At 40.8% G+C, this 22,856-nt stretch overlaps 1 protein-coding gene and 1 pseudogene across 1 annotated transcript; one reads left to right on the forward strand and one right to left on the reverse strand.

Annotated features, from left to right (window-relative positions):
- The first annotated feature begins 5,281 nt into the window (after positions 1 to 5,281).
- On the forward strand, positions 5,282 to 8,365 carry LOC148938264 (uncharacterized; annotated as a pseudogene).
- Positions 8,366 to 12,670: 4,305 nt separating this feature from the next.
- LOC105433648 (histone H2B-like) lies at positions 12,671 to 14,013 on the reverse strand. The gene has a single exon (XM_089071937.1). The coding sequence runs from the start codon at positions 13,955 to 13,957 to the stop codon at positions 13,586 to 13,588; it is 372 nt and encodes a 123-aa protein (XP_088928063.1). The 5' UTR covers positions 13,958 to 14,013; the 3' UTR covers positions 12,671 to 13,585.
- Between the last annotated feature and the right edge of the window lie 8,843 nt (positions 14,014 to 22,856).

Below are 22,856 nucleotides of genomic sequence, written 5' to 3' on the forward strand. Positions count from 1 at the left end.
GGCGAGCGTCGTGGTACTGGTGACTGCCGGATGGTGGGCATCGTCGATCATCCCAGAGACGACGAGTCGTCGTGGGCGGCCCCTATAGAGGATGCACGCCGGCGGAAGTCCTCATGCTGCGCAGCGTCTCCCCGAGTCCGTTGAGATCGGCGCGCGGAGACCGCGGCCTGGAGCAGATCGCCCGGACATGGGCGGATTGGCGGCGTCGCTGGCCGCGAGAGCCCTTCCCGGACGTGGTGGGTCTGCGGCGTTCATGGCCGACAGGAGCACGTCCGTAGGAAAGGCCAGATGGATATGGCGGCGTTCACGGCCGTCAGATGTAAGACTGGAAGGATATGGCGGCGTTCACGGCCGTCAGAGATAAGGCCGGATGGATATGGCGGCGTTCACGGCCGTCAGAGATAAGGCCGGATGGATATGGCGGCGCTCACGGCCGTCAGAGGTAAGACCGGATGGCGGCGTTCACGGCCGTCAGAGGTAGGTCGGATGGATTGCCGCGGAAAGTACGATCGAAGGCTGGTCGGTAATTTTCAGCAGAAACTGCCGTGTAGAGCAATGAGGCTGAGCCAAGGTTGGCCTCCAGAGCTCGGAGGGCGTCTCAGTGCAGCTCGTAGCCTTTAATTGGCTGGAGGCGACTGAGGCGAAGAGCAGTGCTGGGCGTCGCTCTTATATAGTCCCGATGGGGCGTTTCGCACACGAGAGGATGATTCCCGGACTCGCCATCTAGTGACGGGCGCGAACCATTGTGCTGCGCGGGACCGTGCGCTAGTGTGTGTCGTGGTGTGATCGTGTGGCAGCGACCGCCATAGTACAATTGCAGATAGCATATTGGAAACGTGTTTACTGTTATAGTGATCATAAACAGAAAGAAAACAAAGGATTGCGTTATTATCAATTAATTGTAAAATTTTTATTTCAAGAAAAAACCTAATCAACTATAAAAAAATATGTAAAGTGCCATTTAAAAAAGAAAATATGAATAAAAAGTTTCACGCTTAAATCATAACGCAATTTCTTTGTCATCGGTGAGTCGATCGAACGTTACATTGAAAAAATGTATAGGATCGTTGGAATATTAAGTAATCATCAACGTAATAGTGGAGAAAAGGAATAAAAGAATACATTATATAAGATTATATATATTATATATATTATATATGTTTATTTAAGGTTATCTGCCCACCAATTAAACAATTTAAATACATTTTGTAACACGTAATTAGTATAATGATAGTATGATATGCACGATTAGTATAATGATTAGTATGATATGCACATCGTATAGAATTATCAGTGTCTAGATCGTTCAAAAAATCTATATCTTTGTAATCCGTATCCAGGGTCTCGATGTACGCGCTCTCGCTCATCGTCCAGAAGCAAGTTTCGCAACCATTTTCGTTTTTCGTGTCCCTTGATATATATGATAGCATTGTCGTCGTCGTCCTCGTCGTCATCTTTTTTCGTACCATGCACAGCTTTCGTAATCAAACTCTTAGCTTCGCTGTATGAAATCGTTCCATCGTTCCATCGCAGTCTATGGATAACGTATCACCCAGCGTGCGCGAGATTTATCGGCACTTGCCAGGAAATGCCACGGTATAGAGCTTGCAAAAATGTAATGAAAGAGAACGATCCGTACTTTGAGAGCAGCAAGCTCTTTTGCGACAAACTGTCCTTCAACGAGGAAACCTTGCAGGTCTACAAACGTTGGCACAAACATGACTGTTGTCGAGAAGAAGACTTCGAGCGGTCGATTTCGATGTATCGTAGATTTTATTGTCTCTCTCTCTCTCTATCTCATATACCAGCGATGCTCTTAGGTGATCTTGCGTACAACATTGGTCAACGGGTTGTACTGAATCACGCGATCGTGTATAATGAGATAGTACGCGGTAATATTCATCGTTCTCCTTAGTCAAATTCCAATCTCACGTTCACGGTTGCATTCTTGACCGATTTGTTTTGTCGAGAACAATCGATAATTACGAATGGACCGTTACGTAGAAAAGACGTGACGTAAGACTTGGCTCGAGATACTCGTATCCGTAGTAATTCTTGCAGAAACCCGCATATGTTTCGTACAACACAGACTATCTGTTTTTGTCGAAATCCAGATTCATATCGTTGTACGGATAACATTCTGAGTTCAGATACAGTTTCACATTGGTCAAGTTGCAGTCGTCGAATCGGCTCGTCTCCACGACGTTCTTTCGGCCTGTTTGCAGAGCGAAGATGACGTATCGCGGCTTCTCGAGTAGCGATCTTGATGGCCCACGAATGCTTGGTTGTACGCTGTAACAACGAAAACTCGTACAGATCCCATGAGCGAAAAGCTATGCTCAAGTATCGTCCGTTCTCAAAGTGCGCAGCATCGATAATTTTGTTATCTCATTCAATAACATTCTTGAATAAGTCGATCACGGGATCCAACGCCGAATTTCCCATCAGGCAATTGTTGTCGTTACGCGATCGTATTAAGATCAACTCATGACGAGTTGATTACCACGTGTCTGTAATCCTCGCAGAATCCCAACAGTGTGTAGAGAGGTACGCAAAAGTTAAAATATCCATCCGCGTTAGTACATGCATCCCAGCCAGCATTCCTCAGAATCACGCTTCTCTCGGATGACATTACGTAGTGTTTGAGCGCGCTAGTTATACCCACGTTTCTGTTACGATCAATCTCTATGCCATCGAGCTCGTATCGAATCTCTTTGAACGCAACAAAATTATTTCCCAACATCACATCAGATTCATCGACAATTTTGTTCTTCATTAGTTTTCCCTCGATAAATAGAAAGCTTTCATACGACAGTGTGTACAGATCCTGTATCTGTATGGATATTTTTATCTCATCGCTGTACCCGAACGTTGTATTGGCGAACGGGTTGTACGTATGAGTCTCAATTTTGACAATGCAATCGTCAAAGATTGGTTCGTCTTCGATGTTTAGGATGTCAGTCATCTCACAAGTTGCGCACCGCGAATCCTAAAGTTTGTAAAAATTTAATGTTCGACGCGTTGAGTTTCTTCCTCTTCTTGATGCAGCCGGATGAGCGAATATTGTCGATCGGTGTTTTCTTTGTAAAAGATGCGTTATCTCTCTGTGCTTCGCTTCGTTCAACACGAGCATCCCAAATGTCGCGCTCGCGTTATCGCTGTCGCCGTCGTACGGCAATCTGACGGTGATCTCTTCTCCTCTGAAATCGAGCAATCGTCCGTTCTGGTCAACAATGCGTATCGTTAGCTCCGTAATGCTCTGTACGATGACTGGCAAGTAAATGATCTGCATCGGTCTTTCCGATATCTTATATCCTGGCGGCATGCTCGGCGAAAATTCGTGTATCGTGTGCATACTTTTATCATTGCTGTACGCGCCCGCGGTCACATTGCATTCTACACGGATAATGTTTACGTTCATTATCGACACGTTGATCGACACGTCCGATTCATGCCACTTTCGCGGTTGCAGTATACGTTTCGAGAAACCCAGCAGCGATTCAATGTTATTGAACTTGTTAAAATTGATTTTGTAGTCGCATTTAATCTCACACCTCATCGTGTTATAATTTACGCGGAGCACTATCGAGTATTTCCCAATCTCGTTATCGTCGCGCACGGTGTCACCGGCATTACCATCGGATCTGTCGCGTCGCGGACGTTTCCGTAAAATCTCACGTTTCAAAAATTCATTTATGGCTTGCAGTTCGTACGATCTCTCGGGAATCGAAATTTCTACGTCGTCTCTTTCAAAATAAAATTTGTTGTTCGAAGCGTTTACATTTGGTATCGTATGATAAGTCTCTAAAATTGTTAGATCAAGTTCGTATCATCATCGTCGCTCAAATCTATGGCTGGAAAGTAATTTGCCGCGAGAACGCTGCTCTTCTCACTTAGTGTAAACGTCAGCGATGGAAAAAGCGTTCAACGAATATTGAGACGCCGCGGCATTTTGTCGGACTTTATAAATTCACACGCGTCGACCGTTTGGAGAAACCACAGACTGTCCACAGATGCTCTGATCATACGATAGGATGCTCGATTGTATTCTATCGTAACACTGTCTCCGAAATATCGTACCAGTTCCTTGGGCGATCGAAGATTATCGAAACTGTCAAAATATATGACATGATTATTTCTCTTTGCGTATGCTACAATGAGTGCCAAGACCCATCGTGTCGTCCAGATTTACGATACCGCTCTCTTTTCAACGCGCGCCGCTAATCGGTAATGCGTCACGCATGAAAACACCTCTGAAGTATGATATGCGCATACGCTTCGCCATCTGGTCCAATTTATACGTTGGTAGTTACATCCGAAGGTATTTTTATTGTCTCTGACGTTTTTTTTCTTTTTTCTTTTTTCGCTGTTACGCCTCGTCCGTATTTGTACGGAGCGAGATACAGTCCTTATCCGCGCGTTTTCATCGCGCGATTGTGACGTTGTAGTTTCTCAAGCTGATGTTGCATGGCTTTCTTGTCGTTTATCGTTTTTGCCACGCTGACCGTTCCGCCAATCATGGAACCGAGCGCGCCCAACATTGGCAGAATCGATAATAGCCGCTTCGTTTCGCCGTCGGAAGTATTTGGTTTTTTTGTTTTTTTTTTTGTTGGCTTTTTCCTTGTCTTCGCTTTCATATCCATGCCGATCTTGGTCTTGACTTTCGCTGCCCAAACGGCTGTAGCTTTTTCGCCCAAAGTCTCTCGCAATGACGCGTCCTAGGGCTTTATCGGCGAGTATCGTATCCACCGCGTATTTATCGGTGAGATTGTTGCTCCGAGAATACGCAATGTCGTGTTCATGGCACGCCGCGTTCAGTGGATTTATGCCCATTTCACCTCTGGTTAATCGATTTTTCAGCCGGACCGCAAAACTGATAGCCGGGAATATGTAACTCGAAAGGAAGCGTTTATCGCTCGATTGAGCAGACCTCCAACGCAGTCTTCGTTGCTGCTGACATGTTACAATCCTTTATCTTCGATGCAGGACCGTCTATATGCGTGCGTTGCCACGATTGGTTATAATGCTCGACGCAGCGACGATAAGTTTGAATCTCCAAATCCGCTTTTAAATGCTCTGGAAGCTTGTCCCACACGTGGTTGATGTAGTCACACATGCATAACAATATGATCTTCGGTATATATTGCAACTGTTCAGCGCGCAAATCCCAAATATCAAATAGATGTAATAGCGCGAGATATATTTTTGCTACTGAGCGAATCGCGATTTCGCGCACCTATAAATAGACGTTCAATCGAAGCCTAGCTAACGCAGTGTGAACATGAAATTCGTGCGGCACCCGCAGACGATACACGTCGTGAACTACGATGAGAAAGCGAATGATGGGGGACATCGCGACGAAACGCAAGCACGGTGAAATGCTATCGAGTACTATACGCGTGATTATTTGCGGTCCGTCGAATTGCGGTAAAACCAACGTTCTCATAAATTTGCTCGAGTCCGTACGTTTCGAGAACGTGTACGTGTACTCGAAATCGTTACAATAACCAAAATATCGATATCTCGAAACTTTGTTGGCATCGGTCGATGAAATCGGCTATTTTACGTTTTCCAACAGTGACGTCATTCCACCGAGTGAGGCACGTCCCAATTCGATCTTCGTCTTCGACGACATTGCATATGATAAGCAAGATGTAGTGAGAGAGTATTTCTCGATGGGTCGCCATTCGAACATCGACTGCTTCTATCTCTGTCAGACGTATGCGAAGATACCTAAACATCTGATACGCGACAATGCGAATCTGCTGATTCTATTTAAAGGATGATACCAACTTGAAACATATTTACAATGATCATGTGAATACTGTCGCGATTGTTGGCAGTGCGAGTACGGATTCCTAGTGATAAACAAGAACAGTCCGCTTGTCAACGGGCGGTACAGAAAAGAATTTAACACATTCGCGGTACCATAATGTGATTAGTCGATGTCAACTAGGCAACATGAATAACATCAAAGATCGCGAAAAAATAGCGAAACAAATTACGAAAACGAGCGATTCGATTCGCAAAAAATATCGCGCTTTGAAAACTGGTAAAATAGATGAAGATGTAGCGTTGGAGAAACGCTTCAAACCCATCGTCGAACATCTAAAACAGATTGTCGAGGAAACACATCCAATTAAAAAAAAAGCCAATGTTGCAATCAGTATTAAGAAAAAAAAAAGAAACGTGAAGACAGCGATGATGACGATGACGATACTACTACTAACAGGGATTTGTATTGGACGGATGTTGAATAGTTGAAATTATCGCCGCAACCTAAAAAGCGTACAAAATAATTGAACATCGCGTCAGATTCATTTACGTTCGATTCTACGTCGATAGAACCATCGACGAAAGAACTACTGAAAGAACTATCTAAAGAACCACCGAAAATACTGTTATTCGTGTGAAATGAAAATATTTTTGAAACAAAACATTAATGAATCGTGACTCGAATTAACCATCAAACAGAGTCTGCAATGGAAGTTGTGAGACTCTTCATGGTCAGCTAGGATCATTGGGACGAAAATATGTGGACCTTCTTCTCGGTGACGACATAGAGCGATCGATAATGTGTACGGTATCTATTTCGACAAAGTGGTACAATGCTCGGTAACAAAAAGTTTGATGTTGACAAAAATGACTCCATAATCGTAGACAATGTGAGATACAATGATACACCAGGATTATACGAATTGATCTTCAAGAGACTTCTCGATGAGGCTATATTTATCGAAGATGACAAACAAACGTATAAAAGTATACTGTTAACGAATGTTAAGCGAATGTTCATAGACGTGGTCACAGCGCCCATAATCCCATCATGGACAACAAGGGATACAAGTATATTAACATTATCGCTCCGCTCGTATTTATATAAAAAAAACAGTAAAAAGAGTGCAGGCATATACCATCCATGAAGCGAAATGACAACAAGATCGATTACGTGCATTGGGACGATCCGAACGAACTGATGGATCGACTCCGATTGCTCGACGCTTCGCACCGAGCTGGTCACAACACTCACGACAACGAGATGCTGTCGATCATCGAGGAACTTCGCGAAGCCGGCATTATTATAAATTAAATCGCGTGTCGATGAAACGAGCCAGTCGATTGACGTCAGTGAGGAAAAAAAACTTTAATTGTAACATAACTTATTTACATACATTAATATCAAACATCGTCGAAACATGAGATCAAAATCTGATGGATGTGAAAAAAATATTAACTCCGTAAGGCGAGGAATTACACGCTTCGGCCAGAAGAAATTTTTCACGAAGACGTGTCATAATTCGAGGATACGACGATCTGTGGCAATCTGATATCATCGAGATGCGCCCATATTCGAGTTTCAACAGAGTTTCATCACTACATACTCATCATCGATGCATTGAGCAAGTATGCCTAGGCCGTATCGCTCAAGAGCAAGGTCGGAAGCGAGACGGCTAACGCTATCGCCGAGATAATTCAAAAGAGCGGAAGATGCCCGAGAAACTTGCAAACGAATATAGGGAAGGAGTTTTACAACCCCGATGTGCAGAAACTCTTGAAAAAACATAGCGTTAATCATTATTCCAGTATTCGATACTGAAGGCATCGATCGTCGAACGGTTCAATCGTACATTTAAAAACGACATGTGGAAGATATTTACACTCAATGGTACTTACAAATGGGTCGACGCGCTGCCGCGTCTCGTGTCAGATTACAACGCGCGCAAACATCGCACTATTGGCATGCGATCCATTGACGTAACTCTCGCGATCGCCAAAAAATTCTTGGACACGGTGTACAGCGCGATAAAGATCATCTGGCAAAATTTAAAGTAGGTGATTCGGTACGCATGAGCAAGTATAAGACAGCTTTCGAAAAAGGTTACACGCAAATTGATCCATCGAGGTGTTTGAGATCATTATAGTACAACGTAACTAATCTCTAACTTATCTACTCGAAGACTATTGCGGAGAATTCGTCGCTGGAGCATTCTACGAGCACGAGTTGCATCGCGCGACTCATTCGAACGTGTATCTCGTGGAGAAAGTACTGCGTAGGAAAGGAGATAAGGTTTACGTCAAGTGGCTGGGATTCGATGGGTCACATAATTCTTGGATAAACAAAAACAATGTGATTTAATTCATTTATTGTAAACAAATATAAAAATATTTATATAAATGTAAAAAATATTTATACAAAAAATTTTTAATTCATTTATTGTAAAAACAAATAAAAAAAATATTTATATAAAAAATATATACAATAAGTCTTATTTTTTTTCTTCCATTACATCTTCGTAAAGAAACTATACATGATAGTAATTACGATTAAACTTAAAATAATATATAAAATGTATAAAACTACAGAAAATACGTACATATATGAAATACGTTATATGTACATATAAACAAGCACATATAAACTACATACAAGAAATACATACATATGTATATACATACGTACACACGTACATACATACATACATACATACATACATACATACATACGTGTATATATATATATATATATATACACGTATGTATATATATATATATACACGTTATATATATATATATATATATATATATATACGAGGGTAGTCTGAAAAGTTTTGAGCCTTAACATAAAGATGACGTTACTCGTCAAAACCATTCTAGTACTACAATAATATATGCTTTGAAAGACTTTTGTGAAAATTTCAGCCATTTTGGACGCTCAGTTGTTGTTTGACAGTCGTTTGTGTCAGTCGATATCAGTGTTTTTGTAAAAATGGAAAAAATTTAATATCGTGTCGTGATTAAATTCTTATATTTGAAAGGCAATACGCCTGCGCAAATTAAAATAGAGTTGGACGCTGTTTACGGGGACTCTGTCCCATCATTTGCCGTAAAAAGATAGGCAGCTGAATTTAAACGTGGTCGTACCAGCTTGGCTGATGATGAGCATTCGGGACGGCCAAAAACTGCGACCACCACTGATAACATCGAAAATGTTCACCAAATAGTACTGGACGACTGTCGAATCAAGGTTAGAGAAATAGCAGAGGCTATGGGCATATCGAAAGAACGCATCATATATTGACTGAAGAATTGGATATGCGCAAGCTATCCGCGCGTTGGGTGCTGCGCTTACTTTGGACCAAAAACGAATTCGAAACATTTGAAGGTCTTGTTGGAGCGGTTCAAACGAAACGAGTCAGATTTTTTGCGTCGATTCATAACTGTAGATGAAACTTGGATCCACCACTACACTCCAGAGACAAAAAAATAATCAAAACAGTGGGCTGCAAAGGGTGAATCTGCTCCGAAAAAGGTGAAGACGGTTCCATCAGCTGGGAAGGTAATGGCAACTGTTTTTTGGGATAGTTACGGAATTGTATGTATCGACTATCTTGAAAAAGGTAAAACAATAACGGGAGCGTATTACGCATCATTACTTGATAAGCTGAAGGCAGAAATTGCAAAAAAACGGCCGCATTTGAAGAAGAAGAAAGTGCTGTTCATCAAGACAATGCACCTGCTCACACTTCGGCGGTCACCATGTCCAAAATTCACGAACTGCACTTCGTTGACCACCCACCGTATTCACCAGATCTGGCTCCCAGTGACTATTTCCTGTTTCGTAAGCTTAAAGTTTCGCCTGGAGGACAGAGATTTTCATCGAACGAGGAGGTCATCGCATATGTAAACGCCTATTTTGCGGAGCAAGACGCCAACTACTATTTGGAGGGGTTAAAGAGGTTAGAGTATCGATGGGAAAAGTGTATCGACTTAAAAGAAGATTATGTTGAAAAATAAAACTATATTTGATCGAAAAAATACTTGTTTATGTTAGGCTCAAAACTTTTCAGACTACCCTCGTATATATATATATATATATATATATATATATATATTTATATGTATTATACGTTTGTACGTATATATATATATATATATATATATATATATATATATATATATATATATATATATACGTATAAACTACAAGAAATACGTGCATACGTACTTATATATGTATAAAACTATATATAAAAAAAATATATATACAAAAGTATCCGCCAATGTCCCCACGGTAACATTTCCGTCGAATCCAGCACGATGTATCATTTGTTATCGTACGGACTCAGAGCAATTTTCGACTCGGATACTGTATATATTTGGTATAACTTGGATTTTATATATGACTGGCGACGAGTCATTTCGATCTCTTCATTCAAGCATCGCGTGTAATCATCGAACGTTATTGTTCGTGTTACGACGTTACTCTTTACACCTTTTTACCATCCACCCTCACCGCATTTTCGCTCTGAGTCCGACAAATTCCGTCATAATCGCACTGTTATTATCATCCTTTATTAAGCCGGGTATTTTTTTATTCTCGAGAGGCATACTATACGCATTGTCCGTCGGATAATCGCTCGTATCGAATCTGGCGATATCGCATTTCATCATCTCGTACACATCATCGCACTCGATGTGATATACAAGACTGTCTGTGTCGGTGTATATGATCTTACATTTGTCGTGATACAGTGATGACTTATACTTGTAATGAAATTCGTACAAGCAGATTTTCGATATATCGAATATACACATACATAAATCGGCTTGTTTGAATTTCCTCGTTTACGCAGTTCGATGGCGATTAAATTTTCCGCAAAAACGCTGCGGCTGTGAAAATTTGGTTTCGCGATCATTGTCTCAACACCGTACTGTCCGTCCCATTTCGTTATCAATTTTACATTCATGTGATTTCGAATATTTTCCATTGTTTTAGCAAATACCGCATTGTTCATCAATTTGTACAAATTTTTTTCGAAATCGTTTTTCGTGCACATTCTAAGCTGTGTTCGATGTAATCGTGGATTACATTTGACGTAATCGCAAAGCCAGGTGGATTGAGCGAATTGTAGTATGCGGTGTATCTTTACGATATGAAGACCGTGGCACATACATTGCTGCAGGTTGCGATAGTGGATGAGGTATCGCTTCTTATCATATAACGTCGCGAGAAGTTTATCCTGCCGGGTGGTTTATCGCGCATCGGACAGAAAGGTAGGTCAGTGTGTCGGTCGTGCAGATGATGCGGATACTCGAGATCGACTTCGAGAATATAACCCGTAGGCGAATCCGAAGCGATCGCGCTCGCGTCAAAGTTCGCGATGTCTTCAATCCATCGAAATTTGGCATAGGGCAGTGGTTGACACATCGCTCATCCATATAGATTATTCACATCGTAGTACATTAAATACGATGATGGTTTCGACGGGTTGTACGAACGCTTGTTATTGGCCTGCGCATATTTGCCGGAATATTGGTCGCCGTATATATCACGCTCGATAAACATAATCATATCGATGTTGGTGAGCAACTCAAATTTTATGCGCGTATATTTCATAACATCTCATCCAGCATAGCATCCCATGTAAAACCTAGCAAAGTGTAATAATGCGCGGGATCGAGACTGTAACTTTTGATACAAGTTTCACGGAAATTTTCAAAAATTCGGCTAATAACAAGACATCGGTCTTCAAATATAGATCGCTATATTCGCCTAGGGTTTCAATAGAGAATCGCTACCAGACGTTCACGGCGTACGCGTAATCGTTCTCCGACACCGTGTCACCGGTCAACGAGTTATAAAATGATTCGCGCGATGATAGGCACGTGTCCTGCAGCTTGTCATCGCGCGATCCACGTATTCATAGGAAAAGACACCTTTACGCGTCAACAAATCAAAATCCTTGTTCGATAACGTGGAAAATTCGGAACGTAAAATTTTCAATTTCTCTCTGCTTAAAAAGGATGTCAATTTATCGAGACTGGTACTCAAAAATTTGTACGAATCGATGAATCGTAGTTGTATAATTTTGCGAATCTGATTTGTCTGCAGTATCTTTGACATGTTTAGTGAACGAAATATATTTTTCCTTTGTTGTATCGGCAGCACGTCGATTCTGCCTTCGTACGTCGTAGCTATTTCCGTGATAATAAAGTGCGTGTCCGGATAAATTGTGAAAGACTACAGGAATGCAGTATGATTTTTTATAATTTAAATTGCAATTCGAATGCGCATAACGATCGATAAAGTGGCAATAATCGCGTACCCGCGTGTCGTCCGTCGCAAATAATTTTTCACAAATGTGACAACACATCGCGCTATGGTATGTCTCCCACTGTTCTCTCAATAACGTTTCCATAGGGACATTCGCAGATAACAAAATTTTTACTCGAGGCGAAAAGTCTTCGAGTTGCCGAACGAACCACGTAACGCAATCTTCACTGCGACGAAATTGATATGCCGATAACGCGTCGTCGTACGAGCATCGCACATAGTATCTTACGCTAAATATCTCATGCTGCTGTTGATATGTGTACGACGTCGTGTTTTCCCTCTCCAGCTCCATCCTTCGCAGTACGCACTCTAGATCCGCGTAGACGATGAATGGAAGTCGTTCTTTGTTGCAGTGGTTCTTGAATTCGAGCCACTTGTCCTCGTTCGGCAGTCGGATGGTGCAATCGTTTATCCGTTCGCAATCCACCGTATGCGATTCCAATTTCTCGGATGAATTAAAATAATGTAGACATGCAAACGGAATGATTTTTTTAGTATTTTTAACATTTAAATTAACAATTATAAAATATTTTACAATTTGTTAAAAAATGTGCATACGTACCGATCACAAAAGTATTTCTTGTGTTCTTTTTTATTCAGTTGCGAGCTTACGAGACAAAACAAATTTTTGATATACGCGAAGTGTTCCACATTATCGTCGCGCGGATCCTGCACGTATAACAGATTTGCGTGTTTCTCCATCTTCTTTGTCAGATATATCGGGAGAATCTCCTTTCCCTTGATACCGTAGACGTTGATGGAGATGTCGTTGAGATGTTCGAACTTTTTAATTTGATTCAATCGTCATCGAAAACGTAATGTCTTAGAGATTCAGTACTGTCGTATAATGTGGATATGACAATTCCCGATTTGTATGTCTTTCGGCCGAATGCAAGGCCGCGATCATGCGAAACACGCATTGTCCGTTGACGTTAATTATCGCTCTCTTCAACATAATTTTCCGTGGTAACTCGATGTAACACCCCGCGTGCATGTGATTATATTTATTCATATTAATTGTTAAATTTAATATACGTGACAGCGCCCATCCACTGTCGCGTTCCTGAAACTCTTCGAGCGATGCCAACGTAGGTTCGATGATGTGCTGCTCGTACCACTCATTTGACACTTGAAAGAGTTCACTATTTTTGACATTTGACACTCGAAAGAGTTCACTATTTTGTAACGGCAGGGCCGTTACGAGGATACATACATACATACATACATATATATATATACATACATGTACATAAATATATACATATATATAAACGCTTGGCTTACTATCCTGCACTACCCATCCCGCTTGCACATATATCACTTGCGCTATCGCATTCGCTTGCCTGTAGGTCGCACGCGCTATCTCGCTCGCGGTGCCCCCACGCGATACCGACTCCCACCGGACCGACGGCGCGCAGTGGGGAACGCCGGCCGATTTATGTATATACGCAATCTGTATGTATGAAATGTTCACTTGGAACTAGTATATTTGGTCACTGCTTTAGTTCCTTCACTGACTACGTGCTTGGCCAATTCTCCAGGCAAAAGGAGCCTGACTGCGGTTTGTATCTCACGGGATGTGATCGTCGATCTTTTGTTGTAATGCGCCAACCTCGACGCTTCGGCAGCAATTCTCTCGAAAACATCGTTAACGAAGCTGTTCATGATACTCATGGCTTTGCTCGAAATACCAGTATCGGGATGCACTTGCTTCAACATTTTGTAGATGTAGATAGCATAGCTTTCCTTCCTCTTCCTCCTCTTCTTCTTGTCGGTCTTGCTGATATTCTTTTGAGCCTTGCCCGCCTTCTTCACCGCTTTACCACTGGCTTTCGGTGGCATGATGAAATCGGACTAGCTTTCAACACAACGAACGGAACGAGGTCTGAGCGTCGATAAGCCCGGCCGGTCGAGACCAGATCCCATCCTGCGATCCGACTCCCGATATCGACCTAACCAGTACCTACTACCTCTCGGGGCCAAGGTTTCACTTGGCTTTCACCGGCTTTCTCTACCTTCGGGCTGAGGTTTCACTCAGCTCTGTCGGGTTTCGCCGACTCCTGTCACCGCTCCACGGGCTGAGGTTTCACTCAGCTCTGTCGGGTTTCGCCGACTCCTGTCACCGCTCCACGGGCTGAGGTTTTACTCAGCTCTGTCGGGTTTCGCCGACTCCTGTCACCGCTCCTCGGGCTGAGGTTTCACTCAGCTCTGTCGGGTTTCGCCGACTCCTGTCACCGCTCCTCGGGCTGAGGTTTCGCTCAGCTCCACCGGGTTTCGCCGGTTTCCGTTGCGAAGGCAGGGCTCGACGTGGCACTCAACCCTGCCCGCAATACCTAACCGTCCCGTCTGACATTAGCTTGTAAGTGCATGCGATAGAGATTAAGGCCGCTAGTTATAAGTCAATAATCCTAAGATCCTTAGTGGTAATCGCGCCGTGTAAACAAACCGTTGTCGACCGCACGCCGCACCCGTCCTGCGCATCTCATCGCCTTACGTCGACCGATTGCGTCTCCGCTTTGCTACCAGCGACACTGTGACATCACCCGGCTCTGCACTACTCTGTATCTACCTTTCTACCAATAAACGATCTTTTCGCCGCCACTTGTGTTCGCATACGCTTGAGTCTCCCCTCCTCTCGAACCCGGACACCGACGAGCCGATCCGAGCGTCGAGCGAGGTGACCGCGTCACAATTTTTAGTGTTTATACTTTTATTGGCGCGTTTATCGCCCATCACAAACTCGTCGTTGAATGCGATGTTCACTTTCACACTACCGTGTTTTTCTACAATGTCTCGCACTCGCTCGAGTACTACATCACCAGCATCTTCCAAAAATCGTCGTGGCTCGATGTAGTCCACGTTAATTACCACGCCAGTCAATATATGACTTTCAAACGCCATATCAATCTCATGCCAAACGAGAGATCCATTATCTCTACTGGAATTCGCGAATTCGTCACCAAAGTACACAAAATGTTTTTCTAATTGAATTTTTGCATCCGCGAGTCGCACGATTCACTCGCCACCAGATTGTTTGTTTCCAACGGTGAGTCGAGAACGCTTAACACAACTGAGTTTTTCGAGCTGCTCCATGCACTCATCACATCGTTGCAGTCACGTGAAACACTCCACCAAAGTAACGATCTGGCTGCACTGTTCCAGCAGCTCGCGTTCCACTCGCTCGGTGTTCCATTTTTTATATATTATATTATGTCCCACGAACACTTGCACTTGCACGTGATCCGGTCCACAATATCATCTTTCTTATGCGGTGCAAATTGGACACATGTTACATGGCATTGTTATATACGGACTGACTGCAATTGGAGCAAAATCCGTTTAGCGCATCAAGAGTATTTATCTCATGCTTTCTAACATACATTATTCTAATATCAGTGATCGTCAGACGAACCATGCATTCGGCACATACAATTAGAACATCACCCGATCGAATAATAAAATTGTATTGTACAATGTTTTCTATTACTATTCAGTACAAGGAATTTCGAACGCGTAACAGTTTTCTCTGCATCCATTAGCTCCTCACTCTAATGCAATCACTGTCGTCAGATAACACGTGTTCATCATCTTTATCTTCAATATCAATGTCAACGTCAATATTTCCAACATTCTCAATTTTTTCTTCTTCGTCTCCCCACACGTCCATTATATTCGCGATGTCTTCCACGTTCATATTTATCACATTCAATATTCGCACCGTCAACTATTTTTCTTACACACAATATCGCGATCGATATTCGTTTCGAGACTTCCGAGATCTATTGTGATTCCGCGTGCCCAAGAATCTACTATATATATCGTCTGTAATTTCATTATCCCTTTGTCGAATTCGAAGCATGGTCATAGGTTTTCCGAGTCGCAATTTTGATTTTTTACAGCAGCCCAAGTTTCCCTGTTTTTTTCACCCCCCAATTTTTTCTCCGATAAGAAGATTCGATAGAAAAGATTTGATGATTCTTTTTTTTAAAGACAGCATAACTTGAAAGTAACAATTGGAATAATATCAACCGATATCCGGAAATAATTTTTTTCATAAAAAGAAACTTGATATTTATGATGGAATATTATTTATCGGTGTAATATCGATAAAAAGGGGTAATGTATTCATTTTTATAGTTTCCGTTCCGTGTCGCTGTCAAAATTTATTTGGCTCTTATGAGAAAACTTGAACTTGACCAAACAGGAATGAGCACGTTTCAGTATTTATTATTAGGAAAAAATTAAGAGATGAGAAGGGTCCATTTACTGACTAATACATTATTTTCATTATTATTAATACATTATTGAATAACAGATTTTTCGAGATTGTTCGAAATTAACTCGTTGCAACATGTATATTTGTAGCAGCCGGATTATTGGCGCTTCTCTTAACATGCTGCAACACGTCGTCAGTGCTATTTTTTCTAAATCGGGACATCATTATAAATCTTCCGAATCGCAATTTGTTAGATACATAGCAGCCGGAGTATTGGCGCTTTTTTTCTTTTTTTTCCTACGTCAATTTCTACAAAAAAAACATCTTTTCTAGCAGCTTTTCCTAGACAAAAAAAAGACCCCCTTCCTTCCCCTCAAAAGTACATTCTAAAAGACTATCGACAAAGCATTCCCTTTTTCCCGTGCCTATCAGTTACTCTCTTTTACCCTCGCGTCACCGAGTTACCCCACACACCCGCACCCCGCTCCCCTGGAACCCCTGGATTAGTAGAACCAACCTAGTATACCTACTGCTACGGCTAGGAAGAGTTTGTGTGCGAGCAACTGGAGCCGACGGATATGGAGACAGTTCTCAGGCTCGCATTAGAGAAGCTTCGTTTAATGAGAGCAGAGGCTTCGCTGTTGCAACAAGGAATGGAGATTCGTGTGCTTTCTGGACAGCAGGGAGAGTCAGGATTGCGCTCGGAGGAACAACGTTTCGCATCAGGCCAGTCTAACCCCAATACTAATTTTATCTCCATAAATAGTCTCGGTTTTAAAATAAAGCCTAATATCTATGACGGAAGTGTTCCGTTACGAGAATTTTTAACGCAGTTTAATTTAGTCGCGCGTGCGAATAATTGGGGAAACGCGGAGAAAGCTGTTGTATTAGCGTTGTGCCTTAAAGGGGAGGCGCGTGCAGTTTTAAAGGAAGGTACAGAGTTTGAAAATTTGCAGTACGATAATTTGGTTTCGCGTTTAGAATTGCGCTTTGGAGAAAAATTTTCGACACAAATTTATTATATGCAATTTATAAATCGGAAACAAAATTTCGGGGAGAATTTAGCTTCTCTTGACGCGGATTTAGAACGTTTATCCCTTGCTTATCCGGAGTGGTCGCCCGGTTTGCAGGATAAAATTGCGCGCTCGCAATTCATTGTTACACTAACTGACGGGAACATAAAACAGATTTTACAATTAGAAGGGCTCACGTCTTTAAGGGCTGCCGTTGAAAGGGCAATGATGATAAAGATTATAAGAAGTAATAGTTTTAAGAGAAAGGAAAATTATAATTTTGCGGAAAATAGTAATTTTCCTAATTTTAATGGAAAAATTAATTTCGGAAAAGAACAGAATAAAACATTTGGAAGTCGAAAGATGAAGGTTTCAAGTTACAAAAAACCTGAAAATTTCAAAGAAAAGAGAAAATTTCCCTATAATGTAGAAGAATGTTGTCAATGCGGGAAACGAGGACACTTTCGTTCGGAGTGTCCATCTCTTTCAGAGACACAAAAGAGAAATTAGGATTCGTTGAGCTTTCTGGAACGGGTTCGACATGTGAGGAGAATGCCCTGAGTTATATTAGGCGTTTTAAAAGGGGTAACGCGAAGAAAAAATGTTTTGTTTTTCGCGGATTATTAAATAACGAAGATTGTTTATTTAAATTAAATACGGGCTCCGATATAACTCTAGTGAATAGAGACTTTGTGGGAATTAAGGGAAAGCGTTTACCAATAAGGAGAAATAATTTGAGATATCCCACAAAAGAAAAAGTCCCAGTTAAGTATAAAGTTTTAGCGTTTTAGTACAAAGGTAGAGATAAGCAGGTTTTCGCTAGAAATTCTTGTGCATGTAACAGAGATGCTGAGGATTGTATCTTGGGTACAGATTTCTTTTCGCGTATAGGGATGCAGTCAGCAATAGAATCTTTTCTTCAAGGAAGAAAGCTTTTGTTGCCAGGTAATGCATATAGAGGAGGACTTTTGGTACTTTTGGAACTGAGAGAATTCTTCAAAAATAATTTTCGAGAGTTAGATGAGGAGTAGAAGGCAGTTTTTGCTTATTTACTGCAAAAATTCCGGGATGTATTTTCCGAGCTTTGCTGCTTTGAAATTATTACTGGAAAGTGCGAAATTCTTCAACATAAAATTGAATTGCAGGATTCTCGTCCAATCAAGTAGGCTCCAAGGAGAATTCCAATTCATATGCGTTCTGAGGTTGAGAGAATCATTGAGAAGATGAAAGAACAAGGGGTTATAGAGGAATCTTCGAGCCCTTGAGTCTCTTGATTTTGGTAAAGAAAAAGGATGATTCTCTTTGCGTAAATTATCAGAAATTAAATGCGGTAACAAAGAAAGATTCTTATCCGCTGTCGAGAATAGATGATCTTCTCGATTGTTCTTCTCAGTTGTCAGGAAATGTTTGGTTTTCTACCTTGGATTTGAAGAGTGGCTACTGACAACTGAAGATTCGTTCTGAGGATAGGGAAAAGGCTGCTTTTTCTGTAGATAATGAGCTCTGGCAATTTATTGCGATGCCCTTTGATTTATGTAATGTCCCTACTTTCGAGCGTCTTACTCTGAAACGAGTTCTCCGGGAATTTTCTAAAATCTGCCTGGTTTATTTAGATGACGTGATCATATTTGGTAAAACTTTTGAGAAAATGAAAGAAAATTTAAAAGAGGTTCTTTGTAGGTTTCGTGCTGCCAATTTTAATGTTAACTCTAAGAAATGTAATTTATTTAGTAGACAGGTGAAATATCTAAGACATATTGTTTCTTCAACGAGGATCGCAATGGATCCTGAGAAAACTGTAGCAGTCACGGAATAGCCGGTACCTCAAAATAAGAAGCAGATCTGAAGTTTCCTTAGATTCTGCTTATTACCGGAAATTTGTTAAAGGTTTTCCTCTATTGCAAGATCTTTGTTTAAATTAACTGAAAATCAGAATTAAATATATCTGGACTGAGCAGTGTCAGGAAACATTTTTTAAGTTAAAGCAAGCATTATCGACCGCGCCTTTTCTTTCTTTTCCAAAAGGGGAAGGGAAGATGATTTTGGATACTAATGCTTCAGATTTTAGAATAAGAGCGGTACTCTCTCAAGTTCAAGATGGCAATGAAAGGATCATTGCCTATTATAGTCGAGTTTTGAGCAAATTTGAACAAAATTATTGTACCACAAGGAGAAAGTTATTAGCTTTAGTCGAATCAATTAAACATTTTCATCATTATCTGTACGAACGAAGTTTTTCTACCCGTACTGATAACGCTTCGCTGAGATGGTTGATGTCCTTCAAAGACTTGGAGGGACAATTGGCTCGTTGGATGGAAAGATTACAGCAATATGATTTTGATGTCGCTCATCGAAAAGGGCTAGCTCATGGTAATGCCGATGGTTTTTCAAGATGTCCATGTGCGAGCGAAAATTACAGATATTACTCTAAAGTAGAAGTATAAGAAAGTCTTAAGGAAAATAAATTAGTGGCTCGAATAGTTTTACAAGAAAATTTCTCTGAGGAGTGGCATAAGGCACAAATAAAGGATCAAGAGTTAGCGACATTTTTACTAGCTAAAGAAAGGAAAGGAATATTCGGCTCTCATGGGAAAAGGTAGCAGCTAGAGGAATGTTTTCAAAAATTTACTGGCATCAATGGGATGCTTTAGAGATACAGGATGATGTTCTTTATAAGAGATGGGAGGCTCCAAGTCTGAAATCTAGTTTCCTTCAGTTAGTAGTCCCGCGTAGTAAAGTGAAATAAATCTTGGAGGAGGTTCATTCATGATACTTCTTCAAGGGCATTTCGGAGTCAATAAAACTTTAAGAAAGATACGGAAGCGGTTTTTATTGGACCACTTGTAAAAAAATGTAGAAAATTGGTGTAGAACTTGTAAAGTCTGTTTAGCGAAGAAAGATGCTTCTGACAAAGGAAAATCTCCTTTGCAAATTTTTTGGGAATTCCTTTTGAAAGAGTTCAAATGGACATTCTCCGTTACCTGTTTCTTCTTTAGAAAATAAATATCTTCTTATAGTTGTCGACTGTTTTACCAAATGGGTGGAGGCTTTCCCTGTGAAGAATATGAGAGCCACTACGGTCGCGGATCTTTGTCAATCAGATCGTTTCCAGACATGGAATCCCGCTAGAACTTTATATCGATTAGGGAAGGAATTTCAAATCTCAGTTTTTTTAGGAATTGATGAGAATCCTGGGAATAAGGAAAATAAGAATAATCGCTCTTCATCCTCAATCTGATGGATAGATAGAAAGACAACATCAAGCAATTCTTCAGTATTTATCGAAATATATTCATGAAAATTAAAGGGATTAGGATCGTTGGATTCCTATGTTTCTTTTTATAGAACTTCTAAACATGAGGCTACCGGCGTAACCCAGTCAGAATTGTATTAGGGAAGAGATCTCACTTTACCTCTGGATTTACTTAGAGGTACACTTCCAAGTTATGATTATTCTAAGTCAGCAGAAGAGTATGCTCGGAATTTATGACAGAAATTTGACAAAATTCATTAGGAATCAGAGAACGATTAGAGTCAAGGTCTCTGGGAATTAAATGTCGATATGATCGAAGAGCTAGGCATCTTGTTTTTGAAAAAGGAGCAGAAGGTTTGACTATTCAATCCTCGTCGAAAGAAAGGAAAATCTTCCAAGTTACAGAGCGATTGGGAGGAACCTTACAAAATAATTAAGAAATTAAGTGATGTCGTTTTCTGTATTTATTGTCCAGGGAGGCAAAGAAGTAAAACCATGCGGATAGATTAGCTTCTTTTATTGAGAGGGAAAAACTATAGAGAAATTTAGAGAAAGTTTCGGAACCCGGTTATTTAAAGAAATATGAGCTTAACTATTATAGAGTCTTAATGTGTTAACTTTGCTAGGAAGTTACTGTTTTCTTTTTCTTTCAAATTCTCGTCAAGTTGACGCAGTCAGAAATAGTTTCTCGAAACGATGTCCTTTCGACATCATTAAGATCGAAAAGTTATCGATTCGAAAAATTTGCGTCGAAATTTCAACATTTTTAAGTAATAAAAGATTGTATAAAAAGAGTGTAATAAGAGTTTGACACATTTTTAAAATTTTTTAGTTTATATATTGTGATATATAACCTTATATTTTGAAACATTTTGTTAAAAATTCGAATCGACATCATTTCGATCTCATTATGATTATCAAGAAATAATCTATCGAATCGACATCGAAAAGATGTCAATTTGTTGATTTCAATATCGAATCGATGTCGATTCGATATCGATTCCATTATTATTTCTCGCTGGAATTAACGGAGAGAAAATTAACTAATTGCATTTCAATAATTCGGCCAAAATGCAATTGATCAATTCTCTTTTCGCTCGAGATCTCAGACCGATTCTTAGCATCATGGACATTTACTCAGGTTGCGGTCCACTTGACGTTACAAACGTTTCCTTGATTAATCAATTAGTAAACTTCTTTGTTCCAATCAGTTAATCAAATGCTTCGAAGTATTTATAGCATCAAGTGGACAGCGCGCAGTCTCATTGAATGCAATGCGCATGCAAGAAAATGCAGATGCAAGAAGAAGCGACACGTCTAGCAACAGTGGTGCTGGATTTGATCATTAGCGAAGTAAATTACGAGAGAAACTAATTTATTTCAAGATATCTTCTATCCAAGACTCAAGTGCTTTCTAATTTGTTATAAAATCTGTATAAAATACTTTTCAATCTTATTCAACGATGGAAGAAAATACAGTAAATTTTTTCAATTATTATTTTTTTAGGTTAACTTATAATTTTTTAAGGTCATTATTACTTTGTACACACGCACACACGCACGCACGCACGCACGCACGCACGCACGCACGCACGCACGCACGCACGCACGCACGCACGCACGCACGCACGCACGCACGCACGCACGCACGCACGCACGCACGCACGCACGCACGCACGCACGCACGCACGCACGCACGCACGCACGCACGCACGCACGCACGCACGCACGCACGCACGCACGCACGCACGCACGCACGCACGCACGCACGCACGCACGCACGCACGCACGCACGCACGCACGCACATATAGTTTAAAAGTTGTTATAGTTTAATTGGCTCTATAGATAGCTTCGTAATTATAAAAGAAATTATCTTAACAAAGTTTCATGACGAAACATCGTTTCTATATCTAAGACAAAATATAATTGAGTACATATCTGCACTGTAAATAAGAAGTAGATAATTATTTTAAATCAAGTCGGAGTTAGCCCGTCACTCCTGCCGACCCTTAAATTTTAGAAATAAAAATTCGGAATAAAAATTAAACGTAACGCACAATAAATACAAATAATTTTCAGATATGATTATATTTTATACTTATTTATATTCATTGTGTATTGTATTTAATCTTTATTTCGAATTTTTATTTCCAAAATTTAATATTTATTTCTGTTTCTAATATTTGCGCATTGTGCGCAGGCCCTTATGCGCCCTTAGTCTCTATCAAAGTGCGCCAATATAAATGAAAAATGATGTT

Source organism: Pogonomyrmex barbatus, unplaced genomic scaffold, assembly GCF_055798465.1.
Source record: "Pogonomyrmex barbatus isolate J1 unplaced genomic scaffold, ASM5579846v1 scaffold1, whole genome shotgun sequence".
Taxonomy (NCBI): domain Eukaryota; kingdom Metazoa; phylum Arthropoda; class Insecta; order Hymenoptera; family Formicidae; genus Pogonomyrmex; species Pogonomyrmex barbatus.

Bases quoted from the DNA above. Each gene is read 5' to 3' on its own strand.
- LOC105433648 (XM_089071937.1), bottom strand. From the start codon at position 13,957: ATGCCACCGAAAGCCAGTGGTAAAGCGGTGAAGAAGGCGGGCAAGGCT.